Source organism: Ambystoma mexicanum, chromosome 12 (genome assembly GCF_040938575.1).
Source record: "Ambystoma mexicanum isolate Mex_15411 chromosome 12, UKY_AmexF1_1, whole genome shotgun sequence".
NCBI lineage: Eukaryota > Metazoa > Chordata > Amphibia > Caudata > Ambystomatidae > Ambystoma > Ambystoma mexicanum.
Window position 1 is genome coordinate 671,780,870 of NC_090936.1, and position 26,559 is coordinate 671,807,428.

General features: G+C 45.0%; 1 protein-coding gene across 1 annotated transcript in view; it reads right to left on the minus strand.

Moving 5' to 3' along the window:
- The window catches only part of LRRK2 (leucine rich repeat kinase 2), a 2,398,611-nt gene that overhangs the window by 1,667,629 nt on the left and 704,423 nt on the right, over positions 1-26,559 (minus strand). The window contains exons 17-18 of the mRNA XM_069629211.1: positions 13,012-13,140; positions 12,741-12,911 (exon numbers count right to left, since the gene is read on the minus strand). Of these exons, the coding sequence (XP_069485312.1) occupies positions 12,741-12,911; positions 13,012-13,140 (300 nt within the window). The remainder of the gene's footprint in view (positions 1-12,740; positions 12,912-13,011; positions 13,141-26,559) is intronic.

Consider the following 26,559-nt stretch of genomic DNA (forward strand, 5'->3'; position numbering starts at 1 on the left):
TCGCCCCAAAGCCCAAGGACCCTCCACCCAGGTGATCCACCCTCGCATCTCCAGCCCCAGGGTGAGGATCTGTTAGGGAGAATTCTCATAAATGGCTAATTTCCCTTACTATTGAGTCCCTCAGCAGCTTTGCTGGATTTCTAGGATTTATTGTTTTCACCTGGTAAGAGTGAGAACCTTTTTCCCACTCTTGCATGTGTTTTGCCATGTGTGTTTTTACCATTTTGTGTGCTCTTGGGCTCTGGAGCCTCATCTACTCCATGAGCAGCACTTTTTTTGTGTGTTGCACAGCACCTTCAGTGCAGTGACACAGGGTTGTCTTTTAGACTTCCCACTGACTCCATTTTTCTCGGGCTGACTACTGTCCCCCAGAAACATGTAAAGTTGCCATTAACTTTATGTATTCTCTTTAAACCACAGACCAAGTACACCCCATCTTACATGAAGTATTGGAAAGGGTCAATTATTATACCTTTTTGTTTGCGCCTCTTGGAGCCTTGTTTCACTCCCTTAATATTAATTAAGACTTGGCTGGTGGCAGTGGTAACTACCCTAACTTTCTTACCGCGATTATAGTAAATAAACGTGGTATTATTATAGGCTATTATCTTAGCCTCGAACATAAACCCGCTTGACCAAATACATTTTATTTTTGCTCCGGCTGGGTTTTTTCGCCATTTCTTTTTGTTAAAGTCTTTCTCGTGTTATTCTCTGCACGCCAAACCGGGGATGATTCCTTTGTTTGCCGTCTTTTGGCAGGCTTCTGCACATAAGCCCTCCTTAAGGCACCTGATAATCTAGGTAGGCAGGATGTGAGGGAGGGATCTTCGGACCTCTGCCACGGGCTCCCCTGGTAACCCAAGTTGCACTCTTGTCTGATTGGCTAAGGGGACTGACCTTGCCTGGTCAGTCACCCTGCTGTGTGATTGACAGCCAGGCTGTATGAATGGGGAAAACTGCATAAAAAGCAGGTCTCTGGGATTGGAAAGGGAGAGTCGCCACTGGAACGCAAGAACCAACGAGGCACTGGAAGAAGAGGACCCTACCACGACTGAACTGCCTGGTGAAGCCCTGCTGCAGGTCCGAATCTCCGAATCCGAAGACAGAGAAGATCCTCCAGGAAACTTCTTCCCTTGAGCTGGTGGGACCAACCAGTTTGCCCAAACTGCAAGCCAGGACCCCTCTGGTCTAATTCGCTGTACAGAGCTACAGTGGGCCAGATAGCCAGGAAGGTCGGACCCTGCTTGGGTTTTAAGAAGAGCATGTTTTATTAGTTGTTTGGCTTTGCTGCTGGCTTCTTCCCTGGGTGGCACATGACCCTCCAGTCTTCCTACTTCGTGTCAGTCCGACAGTCGCTTCAGAAACCGTGAGCCTGCAGGAACCACCAGGAACGTCCGCCGCAGCTACAGCTCCCTCTCTGTTTTAAGGTACTGTGCAAATCCGGTTGTGCGTTTCGTTCAACCGCGGTGAAAGTGCTTAAAATCTTTTGCCAATCCGAGGGCTTGTCCTTTTCTTCTCTTTGAACTAACTTTTCTACCAACCAACCTCGTCCGGAATCTGTGCCACAAACTTTACCGCAAACTACCCTGAACTGTGTGATCTTGAGCAAAAGATTTTTTCCCCATTGATTTTGGCCCCAAGCCTTTCCTAGGTGACCTCCTCACTGTAGTTTCTCTTGTTCAATTGCCCTGAGTACTTACCTGTTGGTTGTGCCTAATTTCTAATAACTTTGACTTTCCCTCCCTTTTAAATTGCTGGAGTGCCATTTTGCTCCCACTTTGTTTTGTGAGCTTAACTTGTCTGGAATTTAAGGGAAGTGGCGTGGTGTATTTATGATTGTGATTCTTAACCTGCTTAGAATAGTGAAATGATATACAACTGTTGAGTAAATAAATATATATTCTTTTATTTGGAGACCTTGAGTCAGTGTTTGCCTGAACCATAGTAATTGCAGTCCTTTGTGTAACTATTTGTACTGCTCACTTACTCTTGAGATAAGTCTGGCTGCTCCGCTACTGCTACCACTATAACTGTGTAGTACAGGCTTGTACCAAAGGTGAAATTGTACTGTCATTTGTAGTCTTAATTGTGTGTAGTGAACCCAAAGGGTACTGCATATAATTCTGCCTAATAGGATCCAAAAGCAATGGCCTTTCCATGGCCAACTGAGAAGAGTATCCAAGGGGAGTAGGTGTGAGGATACCCTCAGTTTTCTCAAAGTCCTCAAAGAGGCTGGTAAAACACTGGCGAGGATCCTGGAGATGGGCCCGTCCCATGAACTTGCAGAAGTAAGGTCTACCATGAACATGTCCATGCAGAGGGTGGCGCTGGAGGAAGTCTGCGCAGTAGGAAAAGTGCAGGGAAGCAAGGCCTTCAGGAACGGGGAGTGGCCTCGGAATGATGCTGGCATAGGAGGTGCCTCACTCTGCCCACAGTGTGGATGGGAACTGCTGCATGCACGTGAGTGCCTGGTTAAAGGACATGTGTGGGGGCGGTGGAAAGGCTGACCAACTTGCGAGGGTCTGTTGGGCTACATCAATGGCCACCCTGTTAGTCCCATCACCAGTCACCACCTCAAGGGAGTATACCCATCAAAGAGCTGGAAGGTGACTGCCCATAACATCTGTGGCTCAGCTGGCGCCACCAGAAGGAAGAGGGCACGTATGGCAAGAGGACGAGGGCGTTTTCTTCCTATTTTGTGCTTAGTAAGATGGTCAGGAGTGGAACCAGGAATCAGGGAAGGGCTGGAGTAAGACTCCACGGAGCTAAGTGTTTGATCCAGGGAACTATGATCACCAGTTAAGGATAGGACTAATGGGTGCCCGGACTGCAATGCATACACAGTGGTAATGTTAGTTCACTAGTCTGATGTTTATGGTTGTTTTCTTTGTTATGAAAAAGGATGAGTGTGGTGTTGCTTCCTTTAAAGGCATGGTGTAGTAAAAATGTATATTGTCCCTACGGGTCGGCCATGTTTTTTTAAGCCTAAGTGGCTCGATTTTAGAAAACTTTCCTATGGACCTTACCCGAGTTTTCGTCCATTAAACGCACGCGAAAACAAGCACCAGGGAGCCACCATTTTCTAATAATCCTATCTTTTCCCCCATCGCCCTGGCTGACCTGCTTTTGCGGCACTAAATCAATTCCCCCGCCCCTGAGCCTGTCATCAGCAGACTCGTACCGCCCATTTCCCAACGCCAAAGCACGTCTCGTGTCAACATTCGCTGCGCTTCAGCTAATGACGTTTCGCCATGGAAATGGCAGGACGCCTCTTTCTTCAATAAGTATAAACAGACCGTTTCACAACACACAGCAGCAGATTTTCGATTCCATTCCTCTCTCTGTGTTACTTAGAGTATTCTGTGACTCGTTTCAGTGCTCTGGTCAGCTACCTTCGCCGCTTGTAGCCCGTGTGAACACCTGTACCATCTCGGTAAATTACTTTACCCTGTTTACCACACAATGGCTACAATAATGCCCTACATGTACGAGCCCGAGTATACCGAGGAGGAACTACTGGAAAGGGAAGCACGCGAAAACGATGGGGATTCGGACGGCAGTTGGCAGGACGAATCAACAGATGAAGAGCCTGGGCCTAGTTGAATGGACGGCGTCTCCACCTGGTGCACATGCAATCGGTGCGAGCTAATGCCAACTGAGGACGAGAACTGCTGCTGCCGAGAAAACTCGGGATGCCTGGCCTACATTTCGGAAGGCGATCCATGGCGGCAATGCATCACCGAGCTGCCAGACTTCAGGGCAGCCTGCCTCACATGGGCCGTGTTCAGAATAATGATGGTGCTTATGCACAAACTTCGCGCAACTGTTCGTCCTCATAATCAGAGTAATGAGTAAGTATACTCTGCTTGTCATGCCACTCCTATTTCATGTTCTTCTACTATATCCAAAATGACATCTACATATCATTGTAACGCATGTAAGTCGTTCAATAGTGTGCATTGTCTAGATAGCATTTGTCCGTGCAGAATGCCATTAGTTACAAGAATCGTCATTGACAACAAACGTTTATTAAACTTATCTTGGTCATTTAAAAACAGTTTGTTTCATTCCTTTTCACAGGTGGTACAGGCTGGTGGCCTATCGTTCCTTTACATGGTGGCTCCACGGGAGGCTTGGACACCGCGTTCGAAGAGTGATACCCGCCTGTGCCGTTCGTGCCATTAGAGAAACGTTCCCAAGTGACAGCGGTCAGTACAGGGGATTTTCTCTCGCTGTGCTGCAACCTGACCTGTATAATCTTTAAAGTCTTATATTTTTGTGTCATGAAAATAAGATACAAAATAAAAAACCACATATATTTTAACAACGTTTGTTTCGATTTTTTAAATGAATCAAGTGTGTCTCCATTCAAGGATGGACATCAGACATCTGTGCTCCGAATGGGTGAAGGTCTGGTCGCTGTGAAGCAGGGTGGTCACTATCTATCTAAGCTAACATAACATATTCTCGATAATGCATACACTAAATAACACTTGTTCAAAGTCTTTCAGTAGGTTATGTCTCTATAAAAGTCACACATATATCTATACTAACAATTACCATTGGATTATACAGGCCTTAGGGTCTTGACCACTATAATACACCGGTTGAAGTGTGGGTCTGTGCTCACAAGAATCTCCGGTATGTGGCATTTGTTATTGATAAGCAACGATATACTATCATTGATATAAAGGCGATATACTATAGCGCGGTTCGCGCCAGTGGATGAGCGCTGGCATGGGGGGCTGTCAGGGGCGCGAAAGGCCAAGGTGCCAAACTACATGTATACTTCAAAAGGTGTCCCACGCCAAGGGGCCATTGTTCACATGGTCTCCTCAGACCCCGTGTCTCCAGGCAGGCCTCCCCTCAGGCAGGCCGCCCCCCTGCAATCCACATAAGTGTGTCTCCATTCAGCAGTCTTCCTGTGCCTTATCTGCACACCCCAGGCCCATCCATCCCACCCCCCCTGTATCAAAGGCGGTTCGCGCCGGTGGATGCGTGCTGGCATGGGGGGCTGTGACGGGCGCAAACGGCCAAGGTGCCAAACTACATGTACACTTCAAAAGGTGTCCCACGCCAAGGGGCCATTGTTCACATGGTTTCCTCAGACCCCGTGTCTCCATGCAGGCCTCCCCTTCAAGCAGGCCGCCCCCCTAATACCACTACATACATACGTCATTCATTCACAAACACACCCCAGTTGCTAATACTTTAAAAACCACTCGATATGTCTCATGAGAACATCTTTGTGCTTTGCAAGTCAACTCCTGAATGTGCTACCTGGGAACCACTGAGATCTATGCTAATCTGCTTGTCGTCGTGCTATCCGTGAACTTCTGTGACCGCTTCAAGCATACCCATCAGTGCGCTACCTGTGGCCATCCACCTATTCTCCCGCAACATACTGCTCTGCTTGCTGAATCCAACTGTTTGTTGGTCAAGGTAAGGCCATGTATCCTGGTCATATTTCGCAGATTTTTAAATTTCTATCTATTTGCGAGTAGAGTACCCAATAGTGCTATGTTCATTGGTCTCATTGCTATTGACTTGAATTTCCATTGCTATGCTATCAATAGATCTATTTATTTTCATCTGTGTCAATTGTCATCGAATTGCATCCTTTGGGGGTCCAGTCTATGATGTAAGCATGTTTCCTTCTCGTGCAATACAGAACATCCAAGGGATGAGTCACATGTTCAGTTTTTAGTCACATCATTTATACATTTCTGCAATTTAGGCAAATACTAAGTCGCACATAATGAACTGGTATAGTTCCTGCGACCAAAACAAACCTTGCATTGATCATTGTATGATTCATTTACTTTTGTATCAAATCTTTATTCTTGAAGATTGTATAATAATGTCGATATTCACTTTTCAGATTTATCAACAATGCCTGCCTGTTCGATTAGCAGTTGCCCTTCGAAGACCCATGCGAAATCTGAAGGCACTACAATGCATGAAAAAATGTATTCCCGAAAACTGTTGATCGAATAAGAGAATGATAGATATTGATATGATTGTATAGTTTTTTGAATAATGACATTTACCAATATATTCTTTTTCGATTTCATAACCCACAAACGCAATGTATATATATGGGAACAGGGAACTGTGCTGTATTGAGCATTTTACAAGTATTCTGTCGCCTTACATGGCTATTTTTAATATTGGCATTTCATTATCAATCATTAATTTACCTTTACAACTTCTTGACTATCCCTTGAATCTGAAGCAAGAACATTCTACATCCTTGACGTGGTCGCAGTTATCAACCACTTCTAGCACGTATCAGGTAATCTTTCTAGGCTAATCCGCTACAGACCTGTTTTATGCATGTCAAGTAATATTTTTATTTTATCATGTAATCAGTTTACCGAATGTTTGGTTCGTGCTTTCCAATTGATATACACCTTAGTTATCGTCCACTGGTGTTTGTTTTTGGTTATAATTAGTGTTATCCATACTAAGGCAAGTACTGTCTTTCAGGGAGATGCTGAAGCGTCCGCCACATCTACAACATTTCTAGATGTTCTTCAACAGCAGGAGGTATGGATACTGACAGCTCCATTGAGCATCATCATCAGAGCTGGAATTCTTGTCGTTTGATTGTTCTACACAAGGTTTCATTCGTGGTTAGCCGTTGATATGTACCTGTGCTGTCGACCCCAGGTGTGCGTTGTGTTTTCACTATTGTAATCCTCACTAATGCAAGTACTATGTTTCAGGCAGTTGATGGAGCGTCAACCCCTGCACTTGATGCAGAGCCTGACATTGAAGTAATTCCAGGGGAAGTGGAAGCGGGACCATGCGTATACGAATCGGCGCAACAGCTTTCGGAAGTGCGCACTACATTTGCAACATCCATAGATATTCTTCAGCAGCACGAGGTATGGATAATGACAGCTCCATCATGCGTGATCATATAACGTGATTCCATTTGCTATAGTTTCTTCCCTATTAACGCAAGTGCTGTGTTTCAGGGAGCCGACGAAGCTTCCACTACAATCACAACATCCAATTTAGATTATGCAGATGTAAAGGAATCGGAGAAATAAGTGGATGAAATGTGATCATATTTAGATTTTGCTGGATTCTTTTGGATAATGCATAATTTGCGGTTATCTCTTTATATGTACCTGTGCCGTCGACCCCAAGTGTGTGTTGTGTTTCCAATATTGAAAAGCATACTAATGCAAGTACTGTGTTTCAGGGAGATGCGGATGCCTCCTCTCCAATACAACCATTCATGGCAGTCCATGCAGAGCCAGAGGTATGGATACTGACAGTTCCATCGAAATAGATCATCACTGGTCGAATACTTGTCCTTTGATTGTTGCACACAATGTTTAAATCGTGTTTGGCTATTGAGATGTATCTGTGTGTTCGTCCTCACGTGTGTTTTATGCTAACAATATTTTGATACATAGTAATGAAAGTACTATGTTTCAGGGAGACGATGGAGCCTCATTCCGTGCTGTCTATGCGGATACAGAAAATATAGTCGCTGCAGCGCAAGAGGAAGGGAGGACATGCGGAAACGAATCGGAGCTACAGCGTGCAGATGTTGAAGGTTGAGTCAAAAATGTTGCAAAGAAAAAAAAACAAAAAAAGGTTAGTTACAAACAGTTCATAACTTTAAAAAAATGTTTGTGCTGGGGACTATTTTATGTTTTTTTCCAGTCAATTCTACTACACTCCATCTTGTGTTTAAACTGAACATCCCTTTTCCAATCTCTCCTCCAGTTACCTGTGGGTGTCAGAACTATACACACAGACAGTGAAACGAATGAGAGATGTGGCTTGCCAGACCGTGTACACTATGGAGGGACTATTAATTGAGGCGAGGCGTGTTCAGGCTCGAGATGCTCATGTCCAATGGCCAGAACATGAATTAACTGTGTTTGGAGACTACAGCAAAGTTGCATTGGACCATAGCTACAGTGCGACCGCACCACCACAAGAAGATGTTATTGAATGTATTGAAGATAGCTCTGAAGTAGTTGCAGATCAATTTACACAATCTACACCCGCCAAAAATTTGCCACCAAAAAACCTGTCGACATTGTCGTGTTCTCCCATCAATGTTGAAGTAATAGATGTCGAAATGACAGAGAATGAACCAGCCGCAGCATCTATAGACGCATCAGAACTTGATATCAGCGATATTACTTTCCAATGTGTTGAAATCTCCACAACGTCACAGGCTGAAAAAACGTTGACGCAGGATGACAGTCTAATGAAAGAGAGCAAATACATTGTATTCGACAGTTGTTTGATGGAAATTATAAGTATGCTGAAATGTGTGCATTCCATTAGAGGGAAAGTATGTGGGAAGCCATTGATTAATGTGACTCGTCAAATAAAAGGCAGTAACATCAAAATTAATGCCGCCTGTAGATTAAATCATAGGTTCTCATGGTCTGCACAACCGATGCTGGGGAAACTACCAGCAGGCAATCTACTGTGTGCAGCTGCATCACTTTTTAGTGGCTCCAGTTTTAGAAAGTTAGAGGCTTTCTTTCAGTTTGTGGGACTCCATTTCATTTCTAAAGCGCTGTACTACATATACCAACATGATTATCTGTTTCCGGCCATTAGTGATGCTTGGAAAATTGAACAATTGTCTCTAGCAAGTACATTCGAAGGCAAACGATCCAGGCTAGCCGGCGATGGACAGTGCGACAGCCCTGGATTTTCTGCCAAGTACTGCACCTACCACTTTCCGGACATGGATAGTAAGAAAATTGTGAGTTTGGTGGTCGTGCAGGTAACACAATGTACATCGTCAGTGGCCATGGAGAAACTAGGATTTATAAAATCAGTGGAATATCTACAATCAAGGGGAATGCACATCGACCTCAAAGCCACGGATAGACACGTATGAATTGCCAAGACAATGAGAGAGCAGTTCCCACATATTAAACATCAATTTGACGTATGGCATCTTGCTAAATCAATCAATAAGAAAATCTCGGCTGCAGGGAAAAAAAAAGGTTTTGAAAGTATTTTGCAGTGGTCACATTCTACCAACCATCTTTGGTGGAGCTCAAAAATTTGTGAGGGGTCAGTGGAAATACTACTTGAAAAATGGCGGTCACTGATGCACTACTGTACCAACGTTCACCTCTGGACAGCAAATGAACATTTCCACCAATGTGAACATGGCCCTTTGTCCCCAGAGGAGGCACGGAAGAAGAAGTGGTTGATTCCATCTTCACCGACACACGAAGCCATTGAGAAGATTGTTTTCGACAAAACTCTATCAAGAGATTTGAGAGGACTGACAGAATTCTGTCACACAGGAGATTTGGAGGTGTTCCACAATATGTGCCTAAAGTACAGGCCAAAGCGCTTGCATTTTAGCTTTCGGGGCATGAAACATCGCACTCTACTAGTGGTCTTGGCCCGTAACAGCAATGTCGGACGTGAACAATCTAGGACTAGGGGTAAAGTAAGGATGCCTTGCTACACTAAGGTGTTTTCAAAACGAAGTAAGCAATGGGTGATCAAACCAGTCTATGATGAAATGCAGTTTGACTTTGTGAAAGGCCTTATTGTTGCTGTGTTAGAGAAGCACAGATCTGGAATTTTGGACGTTTCTGTGCAGAGCAGTGATCCATTGCCACCGAACATTGCGACTGTGCCATGCCCACCCGAAGCACAGCTGATTGTGAAGTACAAATCCCGGTTTAAATAATTGCAATACGATTGTCTTTTTGTAAATAAATGTTATTGTACAGTGTACCTGTAAACCTAATCCCTACCTTCACCATTATGGGTGGCGAACGAGCTGGGTGTCATCTTTGAATTCTCTATATTCACCTCACATATGTGTATGTATATATTTTTCTCATGTCTCATCTCATGTAAATGTAAATGCTGCACACTGTTAACGGAGGGGAGGCTTGCGTATTGCAAATAATAAAACAAACAAACAATAAATCTCACTTTTAACTCAACTCCTGTGGTACTTTATACTTTCCCTGACCTTCCGCAAAAAATTAAATGTCTCAATTTGGGCTGCAAAGCTCGCAGAAAACGGGGACAAAATTGGGGCACTTAGAACGCGCCAGCCAAGCGGGCCGTGGCATTTGGGAGAGAAGCCAGTTCGCATATGCACATTGAGGCGCACTACATAGACGGATTCTAAACTTCAAGTTCTCACAGATGCCTATACTACGTGATGTTGCAAATAAAGAATGCGAAGGTCAGCGCCCAGATGAGGCCCACAAGTCGCACTGGAAGTATAAGGGTCTATTGTTTTTTGACCTTGAGACAGGGACCATGCCGAAAGAACTACATTTGAAGGGAGTGCGCAATAACGTAAGAGACGATAAGGCAGAAAATTCAGAAACTAGACCGAGTTTCATTTTAGTTCAGTATACGAAAAATCGTTGTCACGAGCACGGTCCGTTTTACAGACTGCATTACGAAGAGACACAATGGAAATTTCAAATATAATGTAAGTAAATCTTTACACGCTTTTATACCGGAATGAAGATTTAATGAGTGGATGCATGAATAAATGAATGAAGAGCTAGGAAAAGCAAGTAAAACGTGTTCATAGTGGGCACATGGGCATGCAGGTCCACTGGTCTCACCGATCTCGGTCCTTGGCCCATCCACTGTTTCCTGCACTGCCTACCTGCACTACGGGACTGTCTCTGTATCCTTCAGCCCCTTCTCCCAGCATTTACCTTGCACTTGCCACCAGCTGGCCCTATTATTTAATTTGTATTCAACTAACCATGTACAGCCCTTCCCCATGCGCGATCAGAAAGACACCTGGCCTAGTAGGATCATTGTCTGCCTGCACTTGTTCCCCACCTGCCTCGTCACGCCTAGAAACACTTGAGTATAGGCGCGTTACAAATGCCATATCATATATCATATCATTCCTCACGCATGTAGACTAACTGTCGTTTATCATTGTGTGTTTGCCTCGATTTATCTCGTTACTTTTCGCATTGATTTTAGAGACAAACATACTCCATTGAACTATCCTTGCAAGCAAATAGTTTCTGATCGGCCGTAATAAATAAAATTAGTAATATTAATGAAGTTCGGCTAGCGAGACTAATTATAATTTTTTTGTTTTCATAACAGGTATTTGATCCCATTCTGCCACTGCCATCTGTTTGAGACACCGGCGGATGGATTCTTCAGCAGACACCTGCAGCTTCGTGTCAACAACTGGAGCACGATCACCATATTATGGGACGATCGCCAAGGGCCCACATGCCCTTACGCTGTACTATTGGCTAGAAGCAACATATCAACCTTTAGGCTGGACTAGTGCCTAGTTGATGGAACAGCCTTGCGGTTCACCGTGCTTCCAAAGTGATTCTTTTTACGAAAATGAACACCCTGTGTACATAAAGGAACAGCGTGTGACTCAAGATGAAACGGAACAGTTATTGCGGATACAGATAAAAGAAAATAAATGGCTTTCGGAGTTCATATGGCAATTGCTGAATATTCTCTAAACATTGAATGTCAAATAAATGTACTTTACCAAATGTATCGTGTTGCCGTTTCATTTTAAAGTACAGTTTCATATTCCGAATTGTGGCGCGCTGTGTTGTGAGTTGATCTGTGTTGGTTTCCGTGTTCTGTGTGGAGTCGCGCAGAAGACGACTGGGCGCGTTTGCCTACGCAGCACAGTAACGTCACGGAGAGAGGCGGGGAATATGAATGTTTTGATAATGTCAGGCTCAGGGGCGGGGGAATTGATTTAGTGCCGCAAAAGCAGGTCAGCCAGGGCGATGGGGGAAAAGATAGGATTATCAGAAAATGGCGGCTCCCTGGTGCTTGTTTTCGCGTGCGTTTAATGGACGAAAACTCGGGTAAGGTCCCTAGGAAAGTTTTCTAAAATCGAGCCACTTAGGCTTAAAAAAACATGGCCGACCCGTAGGGACAATACAAATTTTTACTAGACTATGCCTTTAAGATGTCATGTCATGACATGCTCTCAATATAAGGAGCTTGAACCGGCAAGTGTGGAAGTACAGCAGAAGACTCCCTGCGTGGAAACTCTGTCTCTGTGCCTGATTATTGCATGCAAGTGGATGCTGTGTGACCAAGGCCCGGCAGGCTGATTTCGGTTTGGGGTGACCCCCTATCTGTGGGTGCAACCTGGGTGCCCCCAGGTCAATGTCCAGCTGTGTGATCACAGTCAAGGTGAGCCTGGATGCCCCCGGCAACCGTTGTATGCCGTGTGACCACGGCCGTTGGAGAAACTGCTGGGTGCCCCCTGCTCTGATCGGGACTGCCCGTGTGCCCAAGGACCTCCCTATAACATCCCACGCTGATAGTGTGGCCAAGAGGGCAGGCCAAAAGGGGGCAAATGCACCACATCAAAACACTCTGCGCATAAAGGGCTGCACCAAAATGTCCAGCTTCGCTCTTCACCCTTTCAGTTCTAGAGCACACAAAAACATTTATCCCAAAGAGATGTGCCTGCCTTCTTTATCTGAAGATGTGACTTGCACTGTGTTCAGTGGGAAATGCTGCCCGACAGCCCCTACTCCACAAAGACCAGAAGCGGCTCTATCAAAATCCTCACTGGAATGCTTACCCCAGCAATAAGGCCCACGTTTCACCTTCAAGGATGGGTCAAAAGAACACTAGTACATGTGGTTAGGAGGATGAATGGGAAAAACAAAAGCAATACCGTGGGACATTTTCAGTAAATGCACACCTTTTCATTAGGACCACGTACCGATGCATTAATTTACCTGATAAATCAAGGATTTTGTATTTGTTTTCTTATTGACATCTGCTCCCAACAATACTAAACTTTCTGCCACAATGATATTGTTCTCGGCACACGCTTTCTCCAACAACTTGTTCTTTAAATCTTCATCGTACGTCATTTGAGCAAAACATCTGCAGCACAATGTTTTAAACTAAAAACAAAGAAATACAATGACAGGTATTATACAAAAACAGTCCTGCAGTACATCTAAAACAAATAGGCAGCATAGGAGAAAAGAGGTAATACTATACCTGCTGGTCCCTTTTTCCATTAAAACACATGGCTATCTGATAGAAGAGAACTGTATCAAAAGACTCGTGTTCCAGCAGATTAGAAAAGCTCTGGTATAAGCCAATCAGCGCCAAAGCAGTCCTGAACCCCTAAAGCGAGCACAGAAAGAATCACAATGAATTTAGAGAGCATAGCAAGAGACAATTGACAACCATAACTGTACAGGTCAAGTACAAGGCAGCATGTAAATCCTAAGCGAGTACAAGCAGAAGTCTGCACAGCGAAGGAGCTGTGCAAGGAAAACCATTGGATTCTGTTCTTGTTTTGCTTCGCAGTCGCGGTGCCTCATTTGGGGGAATTGAAGTGGGAATTACTGAAGAAATATAGCTGACTACCAGGTTAGCTTCTAGGCAATAAGGTGCACAGGCAAATGACAAAAGTGTGCCCCTTATGCATTTGCAGGTCACCCATATGACCAGTGGCGTATTTAGGCTTTCTTCTCCCCGAAGCCCAACCAAGTGCATGCGTCCCCTGCCCCAACTGTACTCCACCTTTGCCAGACTCTGCACCTTCAGATTCCAGCCCTTCCACAGACACTGGCCAAACTACACCCCTTCACTGCCATTTTGTCCTCCATTTTGGCTCCAATACAACATAAGGACGTTTTTAAGGCTGCAGGGATTAGAACGTAATTGCTTGCACTCTATCAATTCAAGCCTGTTATCTACTATGTTAGGTTAGTTGAAAGAGTGGTTTTTATTTTATTTTATTATTAATATGTTATAGTTCTGCCTGCCAAGATTTCTCCAGTGTGGAGAACATTTAACTGAAACCTTAAGAGAGCCCATCTACCTTGACTATCTAGAAATGTTATTAGGTACTTGGGCAGAGCCACACTTGATTTATCCAACCAAGAAAAGCTCCAATGCAATTTTGATGGTTGCATTCCATCAATAGTCCTGATCCAGTCTCTTTCATATAAAAAGCCTTTTAGTTTGTTGGATCAGGTCCTCCACTTTGCTTGGGATGTCCGCCAAAATATACTTCACTTTTCGAGTAAAACCTCTCAAGAAAAGGTTGGTTTGTCTCTTCTTCTATTAGAATGTCCAAATAAAGAGAATCAGCCCTTGGTAATTGTATCATCCTAAACAGTTGCAATACTCTCCACTCCATACTAGCCCTAAGAGAGTAGAGTCCTAACTCATACCAAAGGGTTATCGTGGGAAGAGAAGAGGGAAGGCCCAGAACTTTATTCCAGAGCCTACCCTCTAGAAGATCCCAATCCACATCACAAGCCTGAGATTTCACATCCTTGCCGTATGCCAGGGTTGGGATTACCTGACACTTGTAAAACTTCAGCAGTGGGATTATCGAGAATCTACAGAGAGTACTCCTTATATTTTCATCTGGCGGCCAGCTGAACGATCTTAGTTATCAGGTTGACCTCTACCCGTTTCTTATTAGGGAAAGCTGTTGATCTAAATCTCAAGTAGATGGATTCCTCCACTCGGTCAATGTTTTGGGATTCCAGTGACCATCTCATCCCCACCCCCTTCTTTTTTCTTGTTCCAAACCCTAGTACGCTGGTTTTAGCGGGCTTATCACTAGTTCGCTTTTGGCTGCATATCTACTCATGGTCCCCAACAGTTGCAGTATTTCTTTGGGAGCAAAGTCAAGCAACAGCACATCGTCTGCATAGTCCACCCAGCTGATTTTACACCTGCCAATTTTGGGGCTAGCAAATCCATGCTTATTCAGATCCTTACCCATGTCAACCATATAGAGAATGAAAAGGCTGGGAGCAAGCATGCACCCCTGCCTCACTCCCCTCTCCGTACATATTGGCTGAATAATATGTCCCTGATTATACAGTCTACCTTGGATCGTGGTATTCTCGTGTAAATGTATCAGAATCACCAGAAGCCCCGCAGGTATGCCCCATGTCTTTAACTTAGCCCAAAGGAGACTTCCATTTGTCATGTCAAAAGCCTTGCTCAGATCAATCATTGCAGTGTACAATGGTGGGGTACTAGCTTCTCATGCCTGATCTCTTAGCATATTCACTACCAATCCATTCATAGTAGTGTAAAGGCCTTTTCTAAAGCCAATTGGAGCTCTACCCAGTAGCCCACCACTCTTCAGCCAGGACTCGAATTCCAGCAACACCACTCCATCAAAGATCTTGCTATAAGCATCAAGAAGGGCAATCGGGCAGTTAGTTATTAGGATCCGCTTGATCGCCCTTCTTGAAAATAGGGATTATCACAGCAGATTTCCAGCTCCGACACTGTTTTCCAGGACATTCTCAGAAAGGGAAAATAGGATCACTGACCAAGCATCCGCCTCAGCCTTCAGGATAGCATTAGAGAGCCCATTGGGCCATGCCACCCTCAAACCCAATGCTTTTTAAATTAGTTTAGCTACCATGTCTCAAGACACACATTTCGCCTAAGGGGCCTCTAACGCTGGGCCCGGTACTTCATTGGTACTTCTACCAAAAAGCCATCTGTAGTGGTTCGTTCACAGATCTTCTGACACACACAGTTGCTTTGGCAGGACACTTGCAACACCCTATTTCCATTCACTATCGACCAAAAATTGCAAGCGTTTTTAGAGATCAGTGTTTCCAAAATCGGTTTGCTCTCTCTTTACAATTTCAGGGCTCTATTGTTTTTTTTTTTTTAATTAAAATGTATATGGTTTATGTTTTTAAACCTTACATTTGTACAATACTAAGATTCATTAAGTCGGGTGAAAAGAAAGAAAACAGGAAGAAGAAGAGAAAGAAGAAAAAAAAAAGAAAAATAGGGAATATATAGCTTATGTCAATAGTTGTGACTCAAGGTCCAACCAAAAACGAATAAAGGCAGTTATCTTTTTGTTGTTGCCAGTAAGAATGAGCGACCAGCGTTCTTCCGGATCCAGAGTTTTAGTGCCTTCAAATATAGGTGAGCGATTGCGAAGCGCTTATCTGCAAGTACGGTGCACTCCATCAAGAGATGGTAGAGAGTTTCGATGGTTTCCAATTCTGTGCAGAATCTGCAGTTCTGTATGCGAATCGTGGATTGTGTGTTGTTGCTGAATCGTGTTTGAATTCCAAGGACTTCCTGGGTCAGAAGAATGTTTAGTCTAAGTTGCAGAAATAGATCACGGATCATATGGTCTGGGAAGAGTTAAGATAAGGTGGCAGTTTGTTCAAAGCTCTGTCATCACCTGTACAATTCAACGTTAGTTTATACCTTTTTATTTCATTTTGTGTTGTTATCCAGTCCAGTCTTGCAATTTGGACTTTTGCTCGTTGGGGTCTATTGAGCAGGGTGTCCATGGATATGTCACTTGCAACTCGTTGGGCACTGATGTGGTCTTTCCATCTAATCAGTGCTCTAGCATTAATGTTACCAGGACTGGTTCACAGGATGACCCAAGCTGGAATCAGGTTGGTGTTAAGTACTTTCCTGAGCAGGTCGAGTTGTTTCCATCTTACTGAGGAATTCAGGGATTGCAGACCTAGTTCGAATCTAATATGCAAAGCTTGAACATAATTCGGAAGGGATAACACCTTTGTCCAGAAAATGTGTTCTAGTTTGTCCCAAATATCTGGGTGTAGGTTGATCATAGCCTCGCTACCGTATGTCAGAATTGGTGTCACTTTCTGTTTGTAGAACAGGATGATGGGTTTCAAAGAGAATTTCCCCAATTTTTTATGTAGTATCAGGCCTTGCCGTGCTAATGTTCTTGCTTTGGTTTTCAGATGGTCTGACCAGGGTTGTTCCACTTCGGATTTATTAATCCAAACCCCCAGGTACTTGATGGTTTGAACTGGATTTTTTTCGATGTTCAGAAACAAAGCTGGGATTTTCGCTCTTAAACCCATGGCACAGGCTAAAGTCATGACTGTTTTTCTTTTTAACATTTATTTCCAGTTCGTTGGTATCCATATACTCTATATTATTCAGTGCTGTTTGATGTCCTCTAGGTGTTTTAGCAAAAATGACAATGTCATCAGCGTAAAGAATTGATGCAACTGGTGTTGAATTCAATTTCGGTGGATTTGTTAATACAGAAGTCACTGATTCTTCAAAGCGAACGGACAGCCTTGTTTCAACCCGTGCCATGTGTTTATTGGGTGTGTTACCAGGCCAGTCTTACTCAGACGAATCTGAACTTCGGTGTTAGAATAGAGAAGCTTTATGGGTTCAATGATGTTGCTTGGACAACCCCATTTCATCAACTTATCCCATAACATCTTTCAATTAATTTTATCGAAAGCAAGATGTAAGTCGGTGAACGCAGCGTACATCTGGGTTTCTGTTTTTATTGTTTCATGCTTCAGTAGGTTTGGGATAAATAGATTTGTTGATGTCCCAACTTGCTTGACGAACCCTGTTTGCCTAATGGCTTGTCTCTTTGCTATTACTGCTCTATTTGCCTTATACCAATTTTGATATACAGCTACCATAGACTTCCTTTCCGTCTGGAAGGTGGTCATATCAAGGTCATACAGGACACTCAGATTTTTTCTAAAATCTTTTTTCCGGAGCCAAGTCGCTTCATGAAAAAGATATGTATTGCTAGATTTAGCTTTTGGCTCTTCTGTGAGAGGTTTATCTACGTCCCACAAGAGGGAAGTGAAACGCTCAGGCAGACAAATCTCTGATAGCTGTTCATTGGGGGTACAAACCACCAGTTCTTTTAACTTACTATTCAGTTCTCTGCCATTTCTCCCAAACCTGACTAATCGATTACCTCCTTCGTTTACCAGCACGTCAGAGTGTCTAGCCTTCACTCCTAATTCCCCCCGCCCCACCATCCTGCTAAATAGCATGTTGTGGTGACTTCTTAAGGTTGAGCATTACAGAAACAGGTCTCTAGATACAATGATATAGTCAATTACTGATTTAGCCCGAGAACCCACCCACGTCTGCCCTTCATGAAGGCTGCCATTCACGCTCCCATTGCAGATCAGGAGGTCCCAATCCTCCAGAAACGTACACCGTTTCTTACCATTTTCCCCTCCAAGATTGAAAGACTTCTTATTTTGCATTACGTTAAGAGACTGACCGTTCAGATCACCCGCAACTAGTATACCTTTTGGTTCACTCAAACTAACAGCATGAGCCAGTATCTCCACAATTGATTCTAAAAAAAAGATCCAGTGTGGCACAGGAGGGATTAAAGTACAAATGAATCACTACATTACTACTAAGGGTACTGTTCGGGAAAGCCCAAGGTTGTTGCCAAGATACCATACTGTGAGCCAGACATTTTAATCATCAACGTTATCTTGGAGTTACGTGATGCAATGATATGGCCACCTGACAGCTGACCCACCACCTTCCCTCTAATAGCAGGCTGGTCAATAACTGTAAATCCAGCTAACTTCAAATCAACCTGCAACCAAGTTTCCTGCAGCAAAATTAAATAATATGCACCAACGATTTCATTTCTAGTGCCTTCATTTATAAAACCTCTAAAACCCCTTGTTGTAAATCGTTATTTACTAAAGCAAAGCATGATCATCCAGTCTTTGAAAGATTTCAGTCAGGATACTTGGTAGCAAGGACCAATACCCTGCTTTTAGAACCTCCTGCTTCGATGATTCCCTTAGTCAGTGAACTCCATACATCTGAGACCTGCGTTTTTCTCGTCACTCCCCTACCCCAATCTTTCACAGATTCAACACACTTTTTTCCATCGGTTTCACAGTAGATAGTTTAAATCCCCTTTCCCCGAGTTTCCCCCCTACTGACAAACAGGGCCTTTAAGCCCAGGCATGATTGCACGCAGATTTCCACTATATCCGTTGTCTTATCATAGAGGAAATGAAAATAGTCTATGTAATGCAAAGAAAAAAGGTACAGTTCTGGAACATCCTTCAACAGTTTCAAAATGAATGGTCTATTAAGGGTGACCCTCTCTCCTTTCTAAGTCTGTTCCAGCCAAAGGTGCGGGCATGCAAAGAAAGATTCTGAAAATTAACCACTCTTCCCCCGAGGTTTCTCTCGACTTCACTACCTCTAAGTCATCTCCCAGACCCGGAATAGCTACTAGCTGGTTTTGTTCTGGTAGCAATACCTTGACGTAGGGCTGATATACTACAGAGCTTTGTTGTTTTAGCACAGGAGCCTCTTCAGGAGCCGTGACCGGCAAAACCTGTCCCTCTACGCCCTTCACTGGGACTGGTTTATTTTTTCCTCTATGGAAGATCAGCGGCATTCTCGTCACTAGTCGGTTCACTGCAGTTCCGCCGTTCGCCGGTTGAGAATCTGAAGTTCGATTCAGCTGGTTCCAATCAACCTGTGTTCCTGCATTTGTGAAAGGCGTTACCTTCTGCCAAGTAGGTGACCCGCGCTCAACCTGCTGTACTTTCTCAATTGCTCCCCGCCGTCCTTTCTTCCCTTTTTCCTTACTCATATTTACGGGGTTCTTTCGGTTCTCCCTTGCCAGGCTTTGTGTTAATGTATCTGAATGTGTGGATGTCACACAGACTCACTCCTCCTCGTTATTTACCTTGGTACTGTGACTACACCTTCTGTCTCTGAGTTCCATCCTCCAGAGACTGGGACTCACCATCCTGCCCTAGATCCTCCACAATATTCAGGTCATCAGTTAAGTCCAGAAGCCTCATGTACTTTCTCGACCCTCATGTTTATCCCCTGATTATTGGATATATACCTATTCTTTCGCTTCCCAGCCTTTCTTTTCTTTCCCGATCTGCTCAGTATGAGGCACTGCGACCCTGGTAGACACTAGTACTGCTCCCTCCGGATTCACCCTGGTGAAGCCCCAAAGGCCTACACACTGGTAGCAGATTCACTGTTAAATGGGGGGTGGGGGAGGGGGGCTATGCTGTCAACCTAAACCCCACCTACTTTCGAGCCTGGATCCACTCTATGCAGTTTCTCTCAATCCATTTCATCCAGGTGTTCAACTTGGCCTGAATTTCCCTCCTTCCTCAGTCCAGTCTTAGTATTATCCAGAATAAATTGATCCAAGATCACACCATGTTTGTTAGGTTTTCCACTCTACCACTCAGAACTTCCAATACTTTTGAGAAGTTAGACTGTGCAACTAGATACTTATTTGACTGTTTGCCCAGTGTTAACTCCAAAGAACTTATGAGCCTAAATTTGCTCGCCTGTAAAACATTGGCGGACATTAGGTCCTTTTTATTCTCATACAAGCTAACAAAGTAACTCGGGACAAGATTCAGTGGGAGATCAATGGAGCTGTTAATTTCACTCGATCATCCATTTCTTTTAGAGTTTCATGTAGTCCTTCAAATACTGGGTTCCCAGGTATGTTAGCCAAATCAACTGAATTGAAGGATAGATGTTCAGTCAGAAAGGAGGCTGGATCTCCTACCAAGTCTAAGCCACATCACTCTGAAGATTTAATTTCACTGATGTCAATCACTGGCGGGGTTTGAGGCTTGTAAAACGAATTCCCGCTCCACACCAGCCAGAGCTGCTAGAAAGCTTCGATCTGACACTCCCATCACAGACTCTGGTATAGTTTTGTTCTCATATTTCTTTATTGACACCGATTTTGTGTCCAGCCTTAGAAAAAAATGTCATGCTTTACTGAAATTTCAGACCTGGGATCTGTATCACTTGCGCCAGAACTTGCGTTGCTTTAGAATGTACCAGTGCCTTGATTTGAATTTCGCTTTTTCCCCTTCGGTCCCGGGACACAGCAGAGTTCTCCACTTGCAACCCTCACTCACTCGCAGGAGACATCAGTATTTTCTGCCGTTCCAAGTCCCCTTTAATCACTCCTTTTGGGGCAAAGTAACACTCCGGGACCTCGGTCTTCCACTAGGATTATTGAGTCCAAGCAGGTCTCCTCTGCCTCTCGGCCGAGAGCACTTCACCACGTTTAGAGCCATCTCACTGTCCATATGGGCAGCCACTGCGGTCGTAATAGGGACCAACTGGGCCTCCAACTGAGGAGCCCCTGAACCCGTGTACTGAGTTTTCCGTGAGGACTCCTGAGGGCCTCCCTCTGCAGCATATTCTTTTCGTACTGCCAGTTCTAAGACAGCTCCCACATATTCTGACATCACTTCCTTACCCAACTGGGCCTCCTGTATATTGTTAAATGTTTGCATTGCACCGGGTAGAGTAGCCGCTCAAACCCCACTGCTTCCCACTCCTCAATCTGGACATATACCAGCACTCTTAGGCAGTGAATCCCTCAGTGCACAATTGCTCGCTGTACACAGTTTATACTAGTTATTCTTTAAACCCAGAGCAGCACTATGCTAGTTATTCTTTAAACCTGGAGCAGCACAGGAAGGGCCAAAGGTACACCCGCAGTCACCCTTGGAAAAGCAGTACCCCTCTTCCTGCCCGGCACGCTCTGTATCAAGCAGATGGCACAGTACTGAGTCACCCAGTCATGGAGCACGACGTGCCCCAGGAAACTCACTGTTGCTTCCACCTTCACGCAAGGCTACCACAAACAGAAAACAAAATGCACCAGAGAAAGACATTCAATAAACGCAAAAAAGTTGGGAGGATCACCTGGGTGGGGGGCCCTTCGGTGAGGGTGAGGCAACCGATGGTGAGATGAGGTATTCCCTCCCCCCCTTTCCCGTGCCCATACCCCATCCTATTTTATAGGATTCGCCAACGTCCGAACCCCCTCCCACCCTTTTCAACACAAACACTGGGCCGAGGAAGAGGGCGACTGAGGGTAAAAAGGATAACACTTACATACTTCTTGGACATGTCCCGCTAATCAGGTCAGGCAAAGCCAGGCACTTGACTTTAATCACCTACATATGATACCCATTACCTCTTCCCAGACGATAAAAGGCGGAACATAGAGACACTCTGAGCAAGGTGGAACACGAGAAGAAGCAGATCTTCCGGGGCGAAGGCGAACCCACTGGAGCAGGACGACCGATCGAAGTACTAGAGCAAAGGGTAGAAAAATCCTGAAGTTCCCTGCAGGTGGTCGTTGCCTCCGGGAAGCCATGAAAGAGATGTGGGGAAAGCCAAATTGCATAAAAGAAGAAGACTGTGATACAGAGTAGCGGAGTGGTCCGGCAAAAGAAGTAGCCCACTCAAAAGTCTCCACAAAATGTTTTGATGTCTTGTTATAAAGCGGCAAAGTGAAAAAACTCTGAAATGCAATGGTCGAGATTAACCCTGGTGAAAGGGATAGTGAAAAGGTGAATGCTTTAAGAGAAAGATTTCTTTGAACTTTTGTGCTTGTGGTATGGAACTACCAAGACTAAGACAGTGGGGCAAATAAAGAGCTGGAGTGAAAGTCAAAGTGGTCCTGCGGAAGTCTATAGTAAAAGCCTCACACATTTGAAAGTCTTCGACATGTCCAAGCCCGACTGAGGCAGACCTGGAATGTGAAATAAGTTAGGGGAAGGGAACCCCTAAGGAATGTGAGTAAAGCTTGGGGAAGGGAACCCCTGCAAGTGCTGTGATTCCAAGGTCCGAGCCCAGCAGAGGGAGATCTACATAAACTATTGATGGCTTCAGAGGTCCAAGCTCGACAGAGGGAGACCTATGTGAATGGTTGTTCCGCTGTGAAAGAACTTGTGGAAAGCTAGAATAAGTGACTTTAACGTGGAAGGCCAGATGGACCTCGACCCACGTTTTGAACTGCCTTTTTTTTTATAACTTGAGTCAGCGTGCGTCATCCTGTCTACGGGGGCTGCCTTACTCCGTGCTGTCAATCGTGAGGAGAGCTAACTCATCCACCTTGATCCTTTATGTTCTAACACTGATTTTCCTTTACATACCCCTTTACACACTTTTTGTATAAGAGATAGGACAGGCATTAGTTTTTTTTTAGTATAGGCCATTTTGATTTGACATAGACTGACTAGGGCAGTATTTTCCTTATTATTTGATGGTAGAGACTACTCCCATCATAGCTATAGGGCAAAGGAGGAGTTTTTCCAAACCCCAAGAATTGAATAAAGGTTTTAAAACTTGTACCTCTTGTATCAGTGTCATACTTGTGATACCATGGCTCCCTTACAGCTCCCAGCAACTAGAGCGTTGCCTCTGCTCAGGCTTCTCCTGCTCTGCATTCCTCCACTCTTCTTCGTCGCAGTGTCAAGGTGTTTCTGGGAACAGTAGTCATTTTTAGCTAACTTGCATGAAAACATTGGAGGAATGTTTCTAAAAGGTTTTGAGGACAAGTCAGTGTTGGAAAGTTATTCTGTATATTGGAAGGAGAGAGATTAGAGCACTCTCCTTTGAGGGAGAAGGGGAAGAATCACATTAGGCCATTAGAGTGTTACAAATGGGAGGTTCATCCTGCAAGGAGAAAGGGGGATACCATGTCTCATCCTCTGATACTACCACTCCCTTCAGGAGGATGCTCCCCTCGCCCCATGTGATCCTCCCTCATATAGCTGCCCCCAGGGTCAGAATCAGGTAGTGGCTGCTACCCCCTGTCCACATGGGGAGAGGTTACCGCTGGAAAGCAAGTAATGATATCATTGGATTCGTTACATTACAAAAATGGTGAACGAAGGGGCCACAACACATTTTAAAATATGTGACAAAGGGGGTAAGAAGGAGGGAGCAACTGTTTACAACCCACAGTAAAATTAGTGTTACAATGCCACATGGCACAGTATTGCATGGGACCATTAATGCGCATTGAGGGTCAGTTTTCCATGATGGGGGATGGGAGAGGGGAATGTTGCAAAAGAGGGCGGAACGGCTGATAGGGTATGACGGAAATGTAGTTAAAAAGATGAATGACAGCTGCCATACAATTTGGAACAAGCATGTTCAGGCTCTAACGTGGATAGGTGAGAGCAAATGACCTTTACACATAAGGGAACTTGCACAATTTTCTTTTTGTGTTAAATCCACAGGCTCCATATATTTGGGGACCAACACCGGCTACCCAAAGGTGAGGAGATTACTGTCGCGGAGGAGCACAACTACAGTTACTATGGGCACATGGTGGGCATGCGGGACAAAGGCATATGCCCAGCTTCCTCCAGGCTGGTGATGCACTTGCTCCCTTGACACTCTGCACAGACCTGCCCTGGTGGTGCCCAGCTCAGAACATATTCTGTTTGCCGATAATCCTGCACTATTGAATAAAGATTTACACACTAATAAATCATTGAGCAGGGGAGGAGATACACAATCATCCCCAACTTGAACAGAATACGTAGCAAGAGTAATTACTAGTCGCAGAAATCATTCGACAGGCTGGCTGTTATTGTATTGTATATTTATAAAGAAAAACTAATTATAGTGTGTTAACATTTAGTTGGGGGGTAGGACGGGTGTGGGGGACATAACAGACATGACAAACTGACAATACAAGTGCCAGACCAGCAGATAGGATAGGAGACATTGCGCCTGGGCCAGGAGGGCCGGGTGAGTGCAGAAGGTTGCCTTTTAGGGAAGTGCGTAGTGCTGCAAGTAGTGCGGGGGCCCAGAGGCAAGTGCAAGGACTAGTGAGGTGCCTGGGACCTGTGAGGTTCTGTGATGAGCGAGGCGACCAGTCAGCAAGCTGAGCAGAAGGAGGCGGTAGTGTTAGAAAGCAGAGGTTAGCAGGGGAGCGGTAGAGAGGAGAAGAGGAAGGTCTTGAGGAGTTTCCGGAACATAAGGAGTTCCAGCATGAGACGGAGAGAGGCACAGAGACTGTTCCACAGGGTGGCCCCTGCAGAGGATAAGGATCTACCCCAAGTCTCAGTTTGAAAAAATGGCTCACTCTCAGCGAGTTGGAGGAGGATGAGTGGAGTGCTCTAGGGGGAGTGTATTTGGAAAGAGTGTGTTGTAAGTAGTGCAGGCCCCGGCCCCAGAAAGCCTTGTGTACTATGCAGAGGGTCTTGTATTTGATCCTTGCAGCCACAGCGAGCCAGTGGAGGGATTTCAGTGCCAGAGAGATGCGGTTCCTGGACTTGAGGCCAAGGATAAATCTTGCAGTTCTGTTCTGGATGAGTTGTAAAGGTCTGAGTGTAGAAGTGGGGGGATTGAGAAAGAGACTGTTACACTAGTCAAGTCTAGAGAGAACCAGAGCTCTGGAGAAATGAGTCTGGGAGAAAGTGAGAAAATGTAGGATACATCTAAGGAGGTGCAGCTGATAGTGAGATTTTTTCGATATATCTGAGATGTGTGAGGAGAAAGAGTGGAATCAAAGATGACCCACAGTTATTTTGCCTCACTAGTGGGTGAGGGTGCTGGGCCAAAGGAGTCTGGCCAGAGTGAGTGGAAAAATGGGAGCAGAGTGCCCAATAAGGACAATCTCTGTCTTACTGGCATTAAGGCAGAGGTTGTTAGCTGTGCACCAGGACTGAATTGCAGACAGACAGTCATGAATGAGCGAGGAGGAAGAAGAAGTTGAGGGTAGCTTGAAGGAGAGCTGCGTGTCGTCGGCATATCACTGAAAGTTGGAAGTGAAGGAAGAGATCAAGTGGGCCAAGGCGGCCATGTAGACATTTTAAAAACCAGAGGCTAGGTTAGATCCCTGAGGGACCCTGCAAGTAGAGAGAGGTATAGAGAGAAAGGGACCAGGTTCCACCTGGGATGGACGGTCGGAGAGAAAGGAGGTAAGCCAAGACAGGGTCTGATCAGTGATTTCCAGGTTATCCCGGAGATGATTTATCAGGGTGTTATGGTTCACCGTGTTGACTGCAGAGGAGAGGTCGAGGAGAATGAGGACAGAAAGAGAGTTAGAATCAAGATTTGAGAGCAGGTCTTCAAGGGTGTTCAGGAGAGCAGTTTCCGGGCTTCTGGATGCTCTGAAGCCAGACTGATGATCGTGAAGACAACCAACAGATTTAGTATGGGGAGTAAGCTGAGAGATGACCAACTTCTCCAGTATTTGCCCAGGAAAGGGGGGATAGAAATAGGGGGATAGTTTACTGGGATAGAAGGGTCGGCAGATTGTTTTTTGAGTAGTGGGCGCACCATATAGTGTTTGAGAGTGGAGGGGAAAACTCCAGAGGCGAAAGAGGTTGCAGAGGTCTGCCAAGGCTGGAGCTAGAGTGTCAATGTTGTCCTTAATGGTTTTGTAGGGGCATGGTTCCACCTGTTTGGAGGAGGCTTTCATAGACTGGACTAGCCTAGTGACCTCAGGTGTGATGGGGGAAAAGGCAGGAAAAGGGAGAGGGGGAAGAGTGTGAGAGGCCGAAGAGGACTCAGAGGATGTTGGTGCATGTGTGGGTAAAGGAGTGAGAGAGGAAAGGATGTCCAAGGGTTTGTTGGTGAAATGTGCTGCCAATGCTGAGCAAAGGGCCTCAGTGGGCACAGTGGAAGATGAGGCTGCAGAAGGGTTTGCCAATTCTTTGCAGACTTTGAAAAGTTCAGCCATACTGTTAGATGGCGCAGAGATGCAGGCTTGAATATGGCTCTCTTCTTGGACTGGATGCAGAGTCTATATTGCCTTTGGAGAAGGCGACAGGCCAGTTTGGCAGAGGGTGCACCCGAGGCCACCCATTTCCGTTCTGCTGCTCTACACTTGCGTTTGAGGGCAGCCAGATCACAGTCGTACCAGGAATTGCACTTTTTGGGAGTCTTCATGCGCGCCCTAATGACAGGGGCAGGGATGTCAAGAGTGTTGGAAAAGGA